Below are 12,796 nucleotides of genomic sequence, written 5' to 3' on the forward strand. Positions count from 1 at the left end.
CTACCCAGGGTGTAATAAATTGGGTGGGCGTAATTGCTGAAGTAAAGGCGGCCGAGAGAAAGGAACTGGCCACCCTACTCTCGTTAGTGCCGATGGCTTAGTATAATGAGAACCTTATCTTCTCATCCCCCAATGCTTGGATTCAAGTATGGGACTCACCTTTTTTTTCTACTCAAGTGTTTAATCACGAAATCATAAAGCACCAACAGACTTGTATCTTTTTCCGTGTTTCAAACAGTTTGAAGACAAAAATTAAATCACTGCTTTTCTTAGCAAAGTTACAAAATGTAATGAGCGATTAATTGTAGGTTTTGCGCTTTATAAGCTGAAGCTTAGGTTGCGCGTTGCTACTATGTCATTATTCGTGTTCTATAGTTCTGCAGTAGTTTGAGGCTTTGAGCATGAATGTTCCAAATGTAATGGTAAAGCAACACGAAGAGACAGAGAACGAGGTAAATAAAAATGCTTTAGCTTTTGCGTCTGCTGAAATGCAAGAGTTTGTGAACTCTAAGGACTCGAATAAGCTTCTGTCAACTTTCAACCAACTACGCAAGCAGGGACTGTTCACTGATGTGGTGTTGTCAACGAAAGATAAAAAGTTTCCTTGCCACAGAGCTATCTTAGTTGCTGGTAAGTAAAGGCTGAAGCTAACGTCTTAACTTAACTACTCTATATACCCGTATAGTTTAAACCTTGCAATTTTTATGAATATTTATGATAAAAAAGAAACAAGTTTTTCATATTATGAAAGAGTGTGCAGAACTAAGCTACATTATGATGATTTCCGAGAATAAAATTTTAGCAAAAGTTTTGACGTTGAATATATGTTGTAACTTGTTAGAAAGTGTATCAACGTGATTGACAAAAAAGTACTACAACCAGTAAATACTATTTTATAGCATTACAAACGCTGTTCTGTTTATATTGTAGCCTAGGCCACTTAACTTTTCTTGGATTGAGAAGTCTATGCCGAAGTTTGATACGGTCAATTTTGTACGTTGCTGTCAGTTGAGCTTCTATTTATAATTACTATAAATAGAATTAGTAATTGCTGAATTTTCAATGAAGAAAACATTTGACATATTTCAACAAAAACCGTTAATTGAAACTGTGAATTTAAGATCGATTTTGTTCATAGTTTTTAGACACAAAGTCAATATTTTGAGCCATCAAGTAGCTACGTTATTTTAATAACTATTTTGAAAATTTTAATTTGCTGCAATTGTTTTAATTTATTTTTTTATTTGTTATGTTCTTGAAAGAAAAAACCTAAACAAAATTGACATTTAACTACAGTAGCCTACTGTTCTATATTTGTTCCTTTTCACTTTTTAAGATTGTTGTAGGCCTACATCAACTCATCGGATAGCAGTTATCATACTGTACTATTATTATAAGTAAGGGCTTAGTTGAAGTATCGAAAACAAAAGAAGTAATATTTCATTAAAATGATTTAACAACATTAAAAATAATTATCAAAAGGGAGCAGGTACTTTCGCGCCATGTTTTGCAATGACTACAAAGAATCGCAAGCAATGGTGGTTGAAATCAATGAGATACAAACAGATGTCTTGGAAATTCTATTGGAATATTTTTACACCTCTCAAATATCAATATCACCCAACAATGTCCAACGTCTACTAGAAGCATCGCATCTCTTACAGGTTATTAGTGGAATAAATCGAATAGCTTACTGTAGAACTATACTTGAGTCACATTTTGCAGAAATCGCATTTGTTATTACCAAAAATATGTTGTATGATGGTCAATGCTTGTTTTCGCGCAAAATTTGATTTAAAAAGCGACTTAACTTCATTATGACACATGCTGGTGTTTGCATAGAAATAAAAGATTAAATAACGTTAAAAGAACACAAACTTGCTTTATTTTACAAGTCATATAATGGACAAAGTAGTACTTCAACACTAGTCTTCAAGAAGACTGCAGTGACTGCGAATAAACAGTGAATGTTTTTACTCGTGTAGGCAATTGTTTCTAGTATTTGGCTACATCGAAACTCGACCAAATAAATCAAATCCATGACAAAGTTAATAAATCAAATCCAAAATAAATCAGGTAGTTTAAATCAATCTATATAAAATCTCCCACATAGCATTAACTCATTTGGTTTCTGTCTTTCGCTCTGTCCCTGAGCTGTTTTCATGCATGTGTTATGCTATTTCAGTATTTCATTTGACATTGTTAACATTGTTCTTTTTCGGTATATATCAAGTATTTTACAACTTTGGAAAAATTCCATTCAAATTTTTACAATGATGAATGCATGAATCGAAAAAAATTGTCATTGGCAACTAACCAAAACAAATGATTTATTCTTATTTGGATTTTATTTTATTTACAGTAAATTAGCCTATACTTCTTTAATGTGTTTCAAATAATCTTTAAATTGTTATTTTTTGATAAGACGAGATGTTCGAAACTATGCTGGAAACAGTTTCAAATTTTCTTGAATCTGCAACAAATGGTTAATATGTTGAAAATTTTGCTCAATAAAAGAAGAACAAACTTGTATTTTATTTTTTCTTTAATGCATTTTCATTGTAATTAAGCTATGTCAAAAACTTCAAGAACAAAACCGGTATATATTTCATGAAACAACTTGTTGCTGGTCAATCCAAATACTGAATAAAATTATATGCATCAATTACTGTAGGTCAACATTTACTCATTTTCTTACTCTATGGTCTATGCTTTAAAGTCTTTATAAGCGGAAAGCGGTTAGCCTAATTGTTAGCTGTGTAAAGTCGCGCTGTATTTAATTCGAAGCGAAAGTTCAAATGTAAATTAAGTGGCAAGTGCGTACTCCTTTTAAAATTGCAGTGATTTGTTTTTCAACCACTTTTTATAGACAAACAGACACAACCACAGTCAACTTAAAAAGTAAATTATTGTTATTATTTAATACCGTGGCCTACGTTTAATAGGCTACACTACCAATTAAGCTTAACAGAAAGTTACACATTTTCGATTTCATTTCATGACGTTGTGTTTTGAAAATAAAAAAAGTTATGTAGGCATTAAATAAAACATAAATTCAGTTTAGTATGATCATATTATAATATTCAAAAATGCCTTGAACATACCACGAGTCTGCCACCGTTTTTATGCACACTGTAACCTAAGTTAGCATATATTTCACGCAGTAACTTTCTTGTTGCTAAAGTAACAAAATCCAAAATATTTTTTTGTTGACACTTTTTGTAGATCTCCCGGCTTACAAAAAAGTGTAGTAAGCATCTGCAATCACAACTGGATCCTTGCAACTGCATAGGTATACATGAATTTTCTGCAACTTATCAGTTATCAAAACTGTTTAAAAAAGCCTCAAAGATGATGAAAGAAAAGTTTTCTGAAGTAGTTGTAGTAAGTATGTTTTCATAAAGTAAAATTTTTGTATTTTCTTTTAAAACTTGTAGCCAATAAAGTATAAACACATAGGCTACACAAAAATAAAACCTCTGGTTACATAGTGCAGTAAGAGAGTGCAGACTCGACGACCTCCTACGCCTTCAGGGCTACGGTCTTTCGCACTCTCTCATTGGATGCACACTGTACGTTTTTGTTTTATGTACGTTTCGCATCCAAACAAAAATAAAATGACCATCCAATCATCCATCCTTCTATAGCTTCGTACATTCAGCGTTTATAACTTTAAAAACACATTAAATGCTTTCATCTATGTGTATGAATAAAAGCAATGGACTGTGAAAAATAAAAACTGTTTTATCTCTTTTGACTCATTGAGTTTCATGAGTACTGAGTAGGTATTAAAAGAATTCTTCCCTTGTTCTGTAAGTAAGAAAAGTTCCACATAGTACCGTATAGTGTCAGAAATGTTTCATATTGTGCATCCAGATTGTATAAAAATTTTCGATTTAAAAATGTGCGATTGTTGACCACTGAACTTTAGGCCATCGAGCGCAACGTATGACATCATAGTTGGTCAAATCATGTTGTCTGTTTTGCACAGTAAGTTTACTTCTTAGCTGCACGGTGGAGCCCACAGTCGACACGCAAACAATAATCCACTATTTTGTTGGCATTGTGGCAGCCGTGAAATTCGAACCCATGCCATGAAAATAACATTATAAAGAAAATGTATATCATTGAATTGCATAATGCATTATTTAGAATGAAGAATTCCTTGAACTTCCGAAGTTGCGTGTCATCTCTTATATCGGTGATGACGACATCAATGTGTCATGCGAAGAGCTTGTCTATGAAGCTGTAAAGAGATGGGTATCTTATGACGCCATGGCCAGGTGACAAAGTTAAATTAAAAATTGTCTTCATCATGGAACAAGCTGTCATTATGCTTCGTCAGCGTATTGTTATATCAATTTCTTGTTTTTTTACTGTCATTCTACCGTGTAAATCTGCTACAGTCGTCATATTTTTGCAACATAAAAAAGCTTATTTTTGAACAAAAAGCACCTCCTTTGTAGGCTTGTGGTTTCAGTTTGGTGGTACGGGTACTGAAAAAATTAAACCACTGTGCGTTAAGCTTGTTAAATTTCAAATGGTAGGCTAATGTGAGTTAAAGCGAGATAACACTTTTAAATACATTTGCAATCGTCATCATACTTTTGCCTTAGTCATACTTTATAGTTGCAAGTCTGGATTTAAATCTGTCAACGATGACAATACGAATGTTGAAAGCTCTTGATACTTTGCCTCTAAGTTTGAACAATACGCATGCAATAGACATAGCTTTGATCTGTTTTGTGTAATGAGCAAATGAGATCACCACTTAATGGTAACATCGAAAGATATCAATTCGCTCCCGAGTACACTTTCAAGTTTGCGTTTTGTTGCTTCTACCTTTTCCTAAATCCTTTTCCTAAATCCTTCCTAAATCCTTTTCCTAAATCCTTCCTAAATCCTTCCTAAATCCTTCCTAAATCCTTCCTAAATCCTTCCTAAATCCTTCCTAAATCCTTCCTAAATCCTTCCTAAATCCTTCCTAAATCCTTCCTAAATCCTTCCTAAATCCTTTTCCTAAATCCTTTTCCTAAATCCTTCCTAAATCCTTCCTAAATCTTTCCTAAATCCTTCCTAAATCCTTCCTAAATCCTTCCTAAATCCTTCCTAAATCCTTTTCCTAAATCCTTCCTAAATCCTTTTCCTAAATCCTTCCTAAAGCCTTCCTAAATCCTTCCTAAATCCTTCCTAAATCCTTCCTAAATCCTTCCTAAATCCTTCCTAAATCCTTCCTAAATCCTTCCTAAATCCTTCCTAAATCCTTCCTAAATCCTTCCACCTATTGTGATGGCAAGTATTTTTCGATGAATTGAATGACAAAGTGCAGCGGAATTAAAACGCCTTGATTTGACAGTAGAAAATTTTTTATATCTCTGCGACTCCCTATACTTGTAGATCAGGAGATCTTGCTGAGTTGCTGTCTCACGTTCGTTTGCCTCTTTTACGTCCGAGCTATTTCCTTGACATTGTAGAGAACGATAAAGAACTTACTTCTAATTCTGCTTGTCAACCAATTCTAAATGAAACAAAGAAATTTCACATTTTAGGTTTGTATTTTATTATATAATTCAAGTGTAGCAAATATCTTATTGTATGCGATCGTTGAAAAATGGATACCATAAATTTTTGTATAAACAAACCATTATCATCACCAGAAAATACGTAATCTATCTGAACATACAGTATATCTTTTGATTAGGACATTTTTTTGTCAATATTTGAATTTATAATAATTTCACTATTATTCAAACATTTTAAGATTGTTTATTAAACTGCTAATGACTACATAAGTTTAAAATGATCAGCCCAAGAAGAATTCATGAATAATCTTGTGTTGGTACACAAAAGACCAGGCTCCGATTTCTAAAATAGACTTAATCTGATTTGATTCTGTGACAGGCAATGAAATCAACAATGCTAGAACACGACCAAGGATATCCACCAGTTGTAGCGTTTCTGTGGTCACTGTTGGAGGCTACGATAGATTGTGTGGTTATCCTCATGTGGAAGCATTTAACCCTCTTACAACGCAGTGGAGGTCTCTGACAAAGTTACCAACTTTAGTAAAATCTGAACATGCGATAACTGCCTTTCGGAATAATATCCTTGTGAGTGGTGGAAGAACCTTTCCGAGAAATGTGTGGCTTTATCAGGTAGTGGTCGTTTAAGTTTAAATAAATTTTATCTGATCGTCTGCAGTCTGCTTAAGCGAAAGTCAGGCCTGTTGAGAGAATAATTTAAGCACGGTGCTAATAATAGGCTGGAACGCCTAAACAAAAAAATAATTTGCGATGTTCTTGTCGTTGCAAACAGTCAATAAACATTGACCTTGGCCGTATTTCGTTAAAATTTTGTCTAATTTAGACATGAGCTGAAAAAATGAAAAAAAAAATGTACAGTAGGTCCTGTCATGGCTACCTATCTCCAGGTGGCCATGGTCCAGAAAATATTCAATAAACTCTCCGTCAACTCTGTTGTGTGCAGAAAGCTACATGTTTTTGAAATTTCTAACCAGTGAAAACAATTTTGTTCTAAATTCGATACTGAAACTGAAGCCTACCTTACTATTCTTAACAGTGTAATTGTAACTTAAAAATAAATTGTTGAATTGTTGAATGTAATGAGTTTTTGTTTTTTACGTCATAGACTTACCACTGTAATAGCCTGCAATAGCCTGTATTGGCCAAACATTACTCTTTTGCTTTATGTAAAATACTGTTTCAGTCTCATGTCAATAATTGGATGAAAATAGCCCCTCTTTGCACTGGTAGATGGCGACATCGCATGGTAGCTTTGGATGGTAATGTGTACACTGTAGGAGGCTATGATGGAAAAGCAAATCTGTTAAGTGTTGAACGATATGACAGGTACTGCTACCAATATTTACAGGAAACAAGTAAAAATGTAATTTTCTTGTAAGTATGCTTATAAAGAACGCAATATAGTTTCATCACAGTGATTTGTGTTTGTTCGGCTGTGTGGTTAAGTGTTAAATGTTCTCAACTGCCACAAAGTGTTGTGGATTTGAGAAACACAGAAATCAAGTGCGTATGGTGGTGTGATCAGTGATCATGATCCCCCCATTTCAAATTGGACGCAAAGGTCTGCTTGACGTCTACTATACTATTTTTACGAAAATTAAACTCTTAATTTATGTCTAAGTCAGACACCAGCATTGTCGATCAAAACAAAAAGCTTTTGTTTCCATACTACAGATCAGCAAATTGTTGGCAAGAAGTGTCTTCATTGCTATTTCCAGTCGTTCTTTTCTCCCTTGCTACTTGCCACAGCAAGCTTTGCGTGATAGGCACGGTCGGACCTACTGGTCAATGCAAGGTAAGCCTATAATAAGCTTTTTTTTTCTGTATACAGTACATTTAAGCATAGGCTACTTGCCAAAACAATATGAACAGCAGCTCACTCGATGACCATATGGCCTTTAGCTGCTTTCTGTGGCTTGTTGTGTTATATATTGTCACAATAGATGTAAAACGAAACATCAGCATTTTTACTATTTTGTGCAGAGTTGAATGCTTCTTCATAGTTTATCACTGAAGTGAGTTGTTGATGGTAGTTTATTTCGTGACAAAGCCGTCACTAGTTTTTCAATGATTTCATCTCTGACTCCCAGAAATCCAAGTTATTGTTGTCATAAAACTTTATATATTTAAACAACAGATCCGTTTTTTGTAGCAATTCATATATTTGAAAGCAACATGATTTATCTTTATTAGCGAGTGATCAGCCTTGTGCTGATGGCCGGGAAGAACACCCCTTCTTCACATGATTTATCTTTATAATACTTTTTTCTCATTCTTATGCAGCTTCAAGTGTACAGCCCTGATATTAACGAATGGTCAACAAAAATTCCAATGCCGACTTCACCGCAGCAATCAATATCGTCTGCTACACTTAATGATAGAATATATGTTATAGGTAAGATTTGTTCACAAAACAGCTGCAGGTGTTTAGGCTTATGTTTTGCTGCTAATAATTGCCATTAAATTTGAGGCTAGGTTAAATCGAAACAAACTTACTGATCATTAATAAGTTTTTTGTGTATAGTTTTCATAAGAAACGGTTTTAAATTTGTGCGCTCGCTTTCCACGGCTTATGCTGGTTGTTGACAAACACCGCTCACCTCTACCCAGGGTGTAATAAATTGGGTAGGCGTAATTGCTGAAGTAAAGGCGGCCGAGAGAAAGGAACTGACCACCCTACTCTCGTTAGTGCCGATGGCTTGGTATAATGAGAACCTTATCTTCTCATCCCCCGATGCTTGGATTCAAGTATGGGACTCACTTTTACCTTTTATAATAACAACAATCTATCGTTTCCTGTTGTAACTATTGTAAAGTCTCTGCAGCTAATAAGGCCCGGCCAGTAATAAGGCCCACCCCCGGGATCTCCGTTGTTACAACTCTTTTAAACAAAAGTGGAAGCATTGATTGCTGCCATGGTGAATTGAGATTGACTGGTGACGTTGCACAGCCTAAAGTTTAGAACTTTTTGAGTTACGGAAAGTTGAAGTTTGTTGGGACTGAAATTGAGTGGTTTTCTTAATTTTCACATATTTTAGACTGCTCTGCAGTTAACAAACTGCTTTGACTTCTGTTTTTTTTTGCACTTTATGTGAAAGATATGTGCATGCTGATGCAGTAAAACCAATGAATTTGAACTTTTTTTCTAGTTAATGCAAGACTGATAATGATGATCAGATTAAGCTAATATTGGTAATAAGGCTCATGGGGTAGGAAAATTGTACCGTTGTGCACCCCTGGTTAAGAAAGTGATGGTTAAAGACTTGAGTGACCCAAACAATTGTTGTTACACCATTAATCCAATTTGTTATTGCAATGGAAATATCATAATTTCAGTATCAAAGTACTTTAGCATCCAAACCATATCTAAAACACCATGTCGTTTGAAAAAAAAATGGAGCATGGGGGGAGGGAATAGCTGTCTCTGTAAATATTAATTATTAGATCTGTGTCTGTGTTGTCAATTAGAAGTTGTTTTGTTGTGTTGTTATAGTGAAAATACACCTTTTTTATCACTTTTGGTGTAAATTCAAACCGGGCCTTATTCACAATCCATGCATCTAATAAGGCCAGCTTGTGATTTTATTTTTATTTTTTTAATATTTCACAACTCATTTTACGTAAAAACTTGTTTCACAGATATGTTGTTTAGATAGACCCAAAGTATAGGCCTACTCATTCCAAGTTTCTTTCAAAATTATGAAGTATTTAGAAAAATATTGAGGTTTGCAATTTAGCGGGCCTTATTAGCTGCAGGTAGCCTACCTTATGTATTTTGATTAGTGTGGTTGCAATCGTGCCGAATCCTTGTGTTCAGTAAATCATTTTAGTTTCCAGCGTGTTATAACGCTTCATCGCTTCTACCATTTTTTAGAACCCTGCTATGTTATGGCAAAAACTATTTTTCGCTTCGATAGCCGAAAAAAGACTGAAATTGTCTTATTAGGCTACTTTGTAAGATAGCCTACCTATGTTTCTTAAAGGAGCAGAAAACAATTTGTACAACTATGATTTGCTGGAAAACATATGGACAAACATCCCCATGTCTTTAGATAAGTTCATAGGCCGTGCAATGACTGTATGTGGAGGAAAGCTTTACATCACGGGTATGTTACCCCACGGGCTATCTTATTTTAGAATATTGTATGTTTGTAATGTAAAAGTAGAAAAAAATTATTTTGATAAGATCTTTGGAAAAATGTAGCCTGCAGTATACACGTTGGCATGTGTACAGGCTAGGCTGAAGCAAGCTTAAATGAAGAATATATGTAATTTTTTTCTTAAAAATTTCTCAAAATACAGTAGGCTACAGCCTAGCCTATAACCATTAGTTGGTCTGTATACTCTAGGTAATAAAGGAATAGCTAGCTTAGTGACCTACTTGTGAGTCATAAACGAAATAGATTGTAGAATATCTCTTTTTGGACGCTTTCCAAACAATGATGATGCTTGCGGTATGTTGCACAAGATTTTTAAGTGTTTGTTAGTTTATAGGCTAGGCCTATATGTCTACAAATGTGTTAATTACAAGCACTTTATATCCAAATTATATGAAATTAAAGCTACGAAGACTAAATGGTTTTGTAGACTGCTTCTAGTTCTTCGCCACTAGTTCGGATTCATGGTTCAATTAGATTAGTTGTAAAATTATTTTTAAAAAAATTGTAAAAGGTTTTTGGAACGAATAAAACGCGACCATGCATCTATATCCTGATTTTTATATGCAGGCGGGAAAAATTGGGATACTAAACTTTCTGACGTTATGTATTCATTTGACGTTGACACAGAAGAAATGATTCAAGTAGCCATCATGTGCAAGCCATTGTATTACCATAATTGCCTCACCATGCACCATTTTCAACCAAATCCTCAACTGCTAAGAAGCAATAAATAAAGAAAATATTCAACAAAGTAAAACTTGGCAAATAAACATGGAAGATGGAAACTTCGAGGTAGCCATGAATGATTCCACAAAAATAAACGATAAAGTACAAGTTATATTGCCAGTTAGGCTACTTTTCGCGGTGAAATGCCAAGAGCTTGTTTAGACAAAGCACTATCATTGCATTTCTGCAAACAGAACCTGTCTTGTGTGTGTTATTTTCAATGTAGCCAGTTGAAGCAATTTTTGTCGTATCCAGGCTTACGCTCTACACTACAGTACTGGACAATTTAATATAGATTTTATTTTATTTTTGTACAATTTTACAGCAAATTTTAGATTTTCTTTTGATAACTGAGCGCTACAATAAATGTAATGGTGGTTCAAAGCAAAGAAGTTGCGATTCTCCACGTCACAATGTGGCGCTGTTGAATACCGATTGTGTAGAATGGCAGCTTCTTTGCTTTGGGCCACCATTACAATTATTTTCGAGCTCTCAGTTAGGCTATCGAAAAAACAAAAAAATTAAGATTTTCTGTAAAATTGTTCAAAAAAAAAGAATCCATAATAAATTGTCCAGTACTGTATATGGTTGAAGATTTCGAATAAGTGGACCTGAAGACAAGGAAACCAATCTTCGTGTCCACCTTCAGGCAGCCTTTACGTGCTTGTCCAACACATATTTTTAAAGGACATAAATTATGACACTTCATAAAAGACCAAACGTTTCTTTCAACCGTTAAAAAGGAAAAGAAGTGCTTTGAAAGCATTCTCAAGTAGGCTACATGATGCGAAACTTCCTGATCAACCTCAAATTGCTTTCTCTTAGGGAATGTTTTGAAAACTTTTTACAGACTTTTGCTTTAACGTACGGTACGATAGCAAAGACAAAAAAAGGTTGGTCAGTTGCTCTATAACCGAAGGTAGAATCAACTCTGTAGCCTACGTGATTTGCAATTGCCAGAAATCGATAAAATGGAAAACATTTGGTTATTTCAGTATTTTGCGTGTGGCATTAATACGTGGCAATGATTATTCGTCAGTTTTAGAATTACCTACTGCTGTTTATGAAATCTCACTGTGATGATAGTTGCAAACTGATATTGCATCGATTCATGTTATTTAAATATTTTATTTAGATTTTGCAACGTATTAAATGGCTGTAATAAGTCCAATGTTTATATTTCTGCATTGTCATGCTTAAGTGGAAAAGCTACGTAAGCATTAGGCCTAATATAAATAGTCTGGCATAACTATAAATGCCAAATTGTCACTAATATTATTTGTGCGATTGCAGCTTTGTTTGATATAGTTAGTGTATTTTACCTAACAAATGGTACATTGCTTTTATAAAAGTGACATTAAAAGATTTTATTTTAGCATCATGAATCATTATCAACAATACTTTACCTTGACTCAGACCACTGAAATAAGGCGATTTGATCATGTAGCACATTAATCAATGACTTCATGGTGTTTGTAAGCTTGAGAGATTCACAAGGTTCATTTTAAAGCATTATGTTTATTATAAAACTAGCCGTATTGTTATTTGAACAATTATTCAAATCTTATCCTCATAAAACGAAAGGGTATGACGATGCTCGAAATCATTATGTATTCCAAACACATTAGCCTATTAATTTAATTTCTAAACAACGAAAAATGACAAATAAATGAAATCTGCAAAATAATTTCCTTCTAGACCAGAGCTACTCAACAAATTTAAGCAAAGATCCATTTTGACAAGTTGAATGTTTTTGCAATCCAGTGAATATTTCACATGCAACCACGAAAATTAAACAACCAGTACGAGCACCAAAGCACTTTTCAGGTAGTATGTAACACGACTTGGATTTTTGTCTGACACAAACAAATAAAAAAGGAAAAAATGTATTGTGTTTCTTTGTACTGTAGCTGTGTGGAATGGATCGAACATCAGAGAAGACGGCAAAGCGTTGGGGGGTCTGGGGGAGAAGCCCCCAACTCCTTGGATAATCTAAAAAAAAATCTGTTTTAAGAGGCCCTAAAATGTGGCAATAAAGTTATTCTTCCGAAAGCCCGAGGTCCACCTTCAACACCCAGAAGGTCCGGATTCGGACCGCGGTTCGCCAGTTGAGTAGCCCTGTTCTAGACTGATTCTCTAGCGTTGAGACTAGGTGACAATGAATGATTGACTTGGTGTGCAGTTTTCAGACTTCAAATGCAATCATTAAGACAACGTAAAACACATCTGCAAACAAATGACTTTTGCAGGCTGCGTGGCCGAGTGTTGAGAAAGGACGTTGTTTCGACATCGCTTCCAAACCATTTTTTATTGGTTGGTTTTGAATCTTTATCCTCAGACTGACAAAGCCTTGATAGGTTATTCCTG

General features: G+C 34.6%; 1 protein-coding gene across 1 annotated transcript; it reads left to right on the forward strand.

Moving 5' to 3' along the window:
* The first annotated feature begins 401 nt into the window (after positions 1-401).
* On the forward strand, positions 402-10,437 carry LOC145786793 (kelch-like protein 24). The gene is made up of 11 exons (XM_082598564.1): positions 402-630; positions 1,483-1,664; positions 3,226-3,384; positions 4,153-4,283; positions 5,398-5,549; positions 5,902-6,155; positions 6,727-6,874; positions 7,223-7,338; positions 7,827-7,938; positions 9,527-9,649; positions 10,271-10,437. Exons 1-11 carry the CDS (start codon positions 402-404, stop codon positions 10,435-10,437), a joined length of 1,773 nt encoding a protein of 590 aa, XP_082454690.1.
* Positions 10,438-12,796: the final 2,359 nt, after the last annotated feature.

The sequence above is a fragment of the Aplidium turbinatum genome, chromosome 1 (genome assembly GCF_918807975.1).
Source record: "Aplidium turbinatum chromosome 1, kaAplTurb1.1, whole genome shotgun sequence".
Classification (NCBI taxonomy): Eukaryota; Metazoa; Chordata; class Ascidiacea; order Aplousobranchia; family Polyclinidae; genus Aplidium; species Aplidium turbinatum.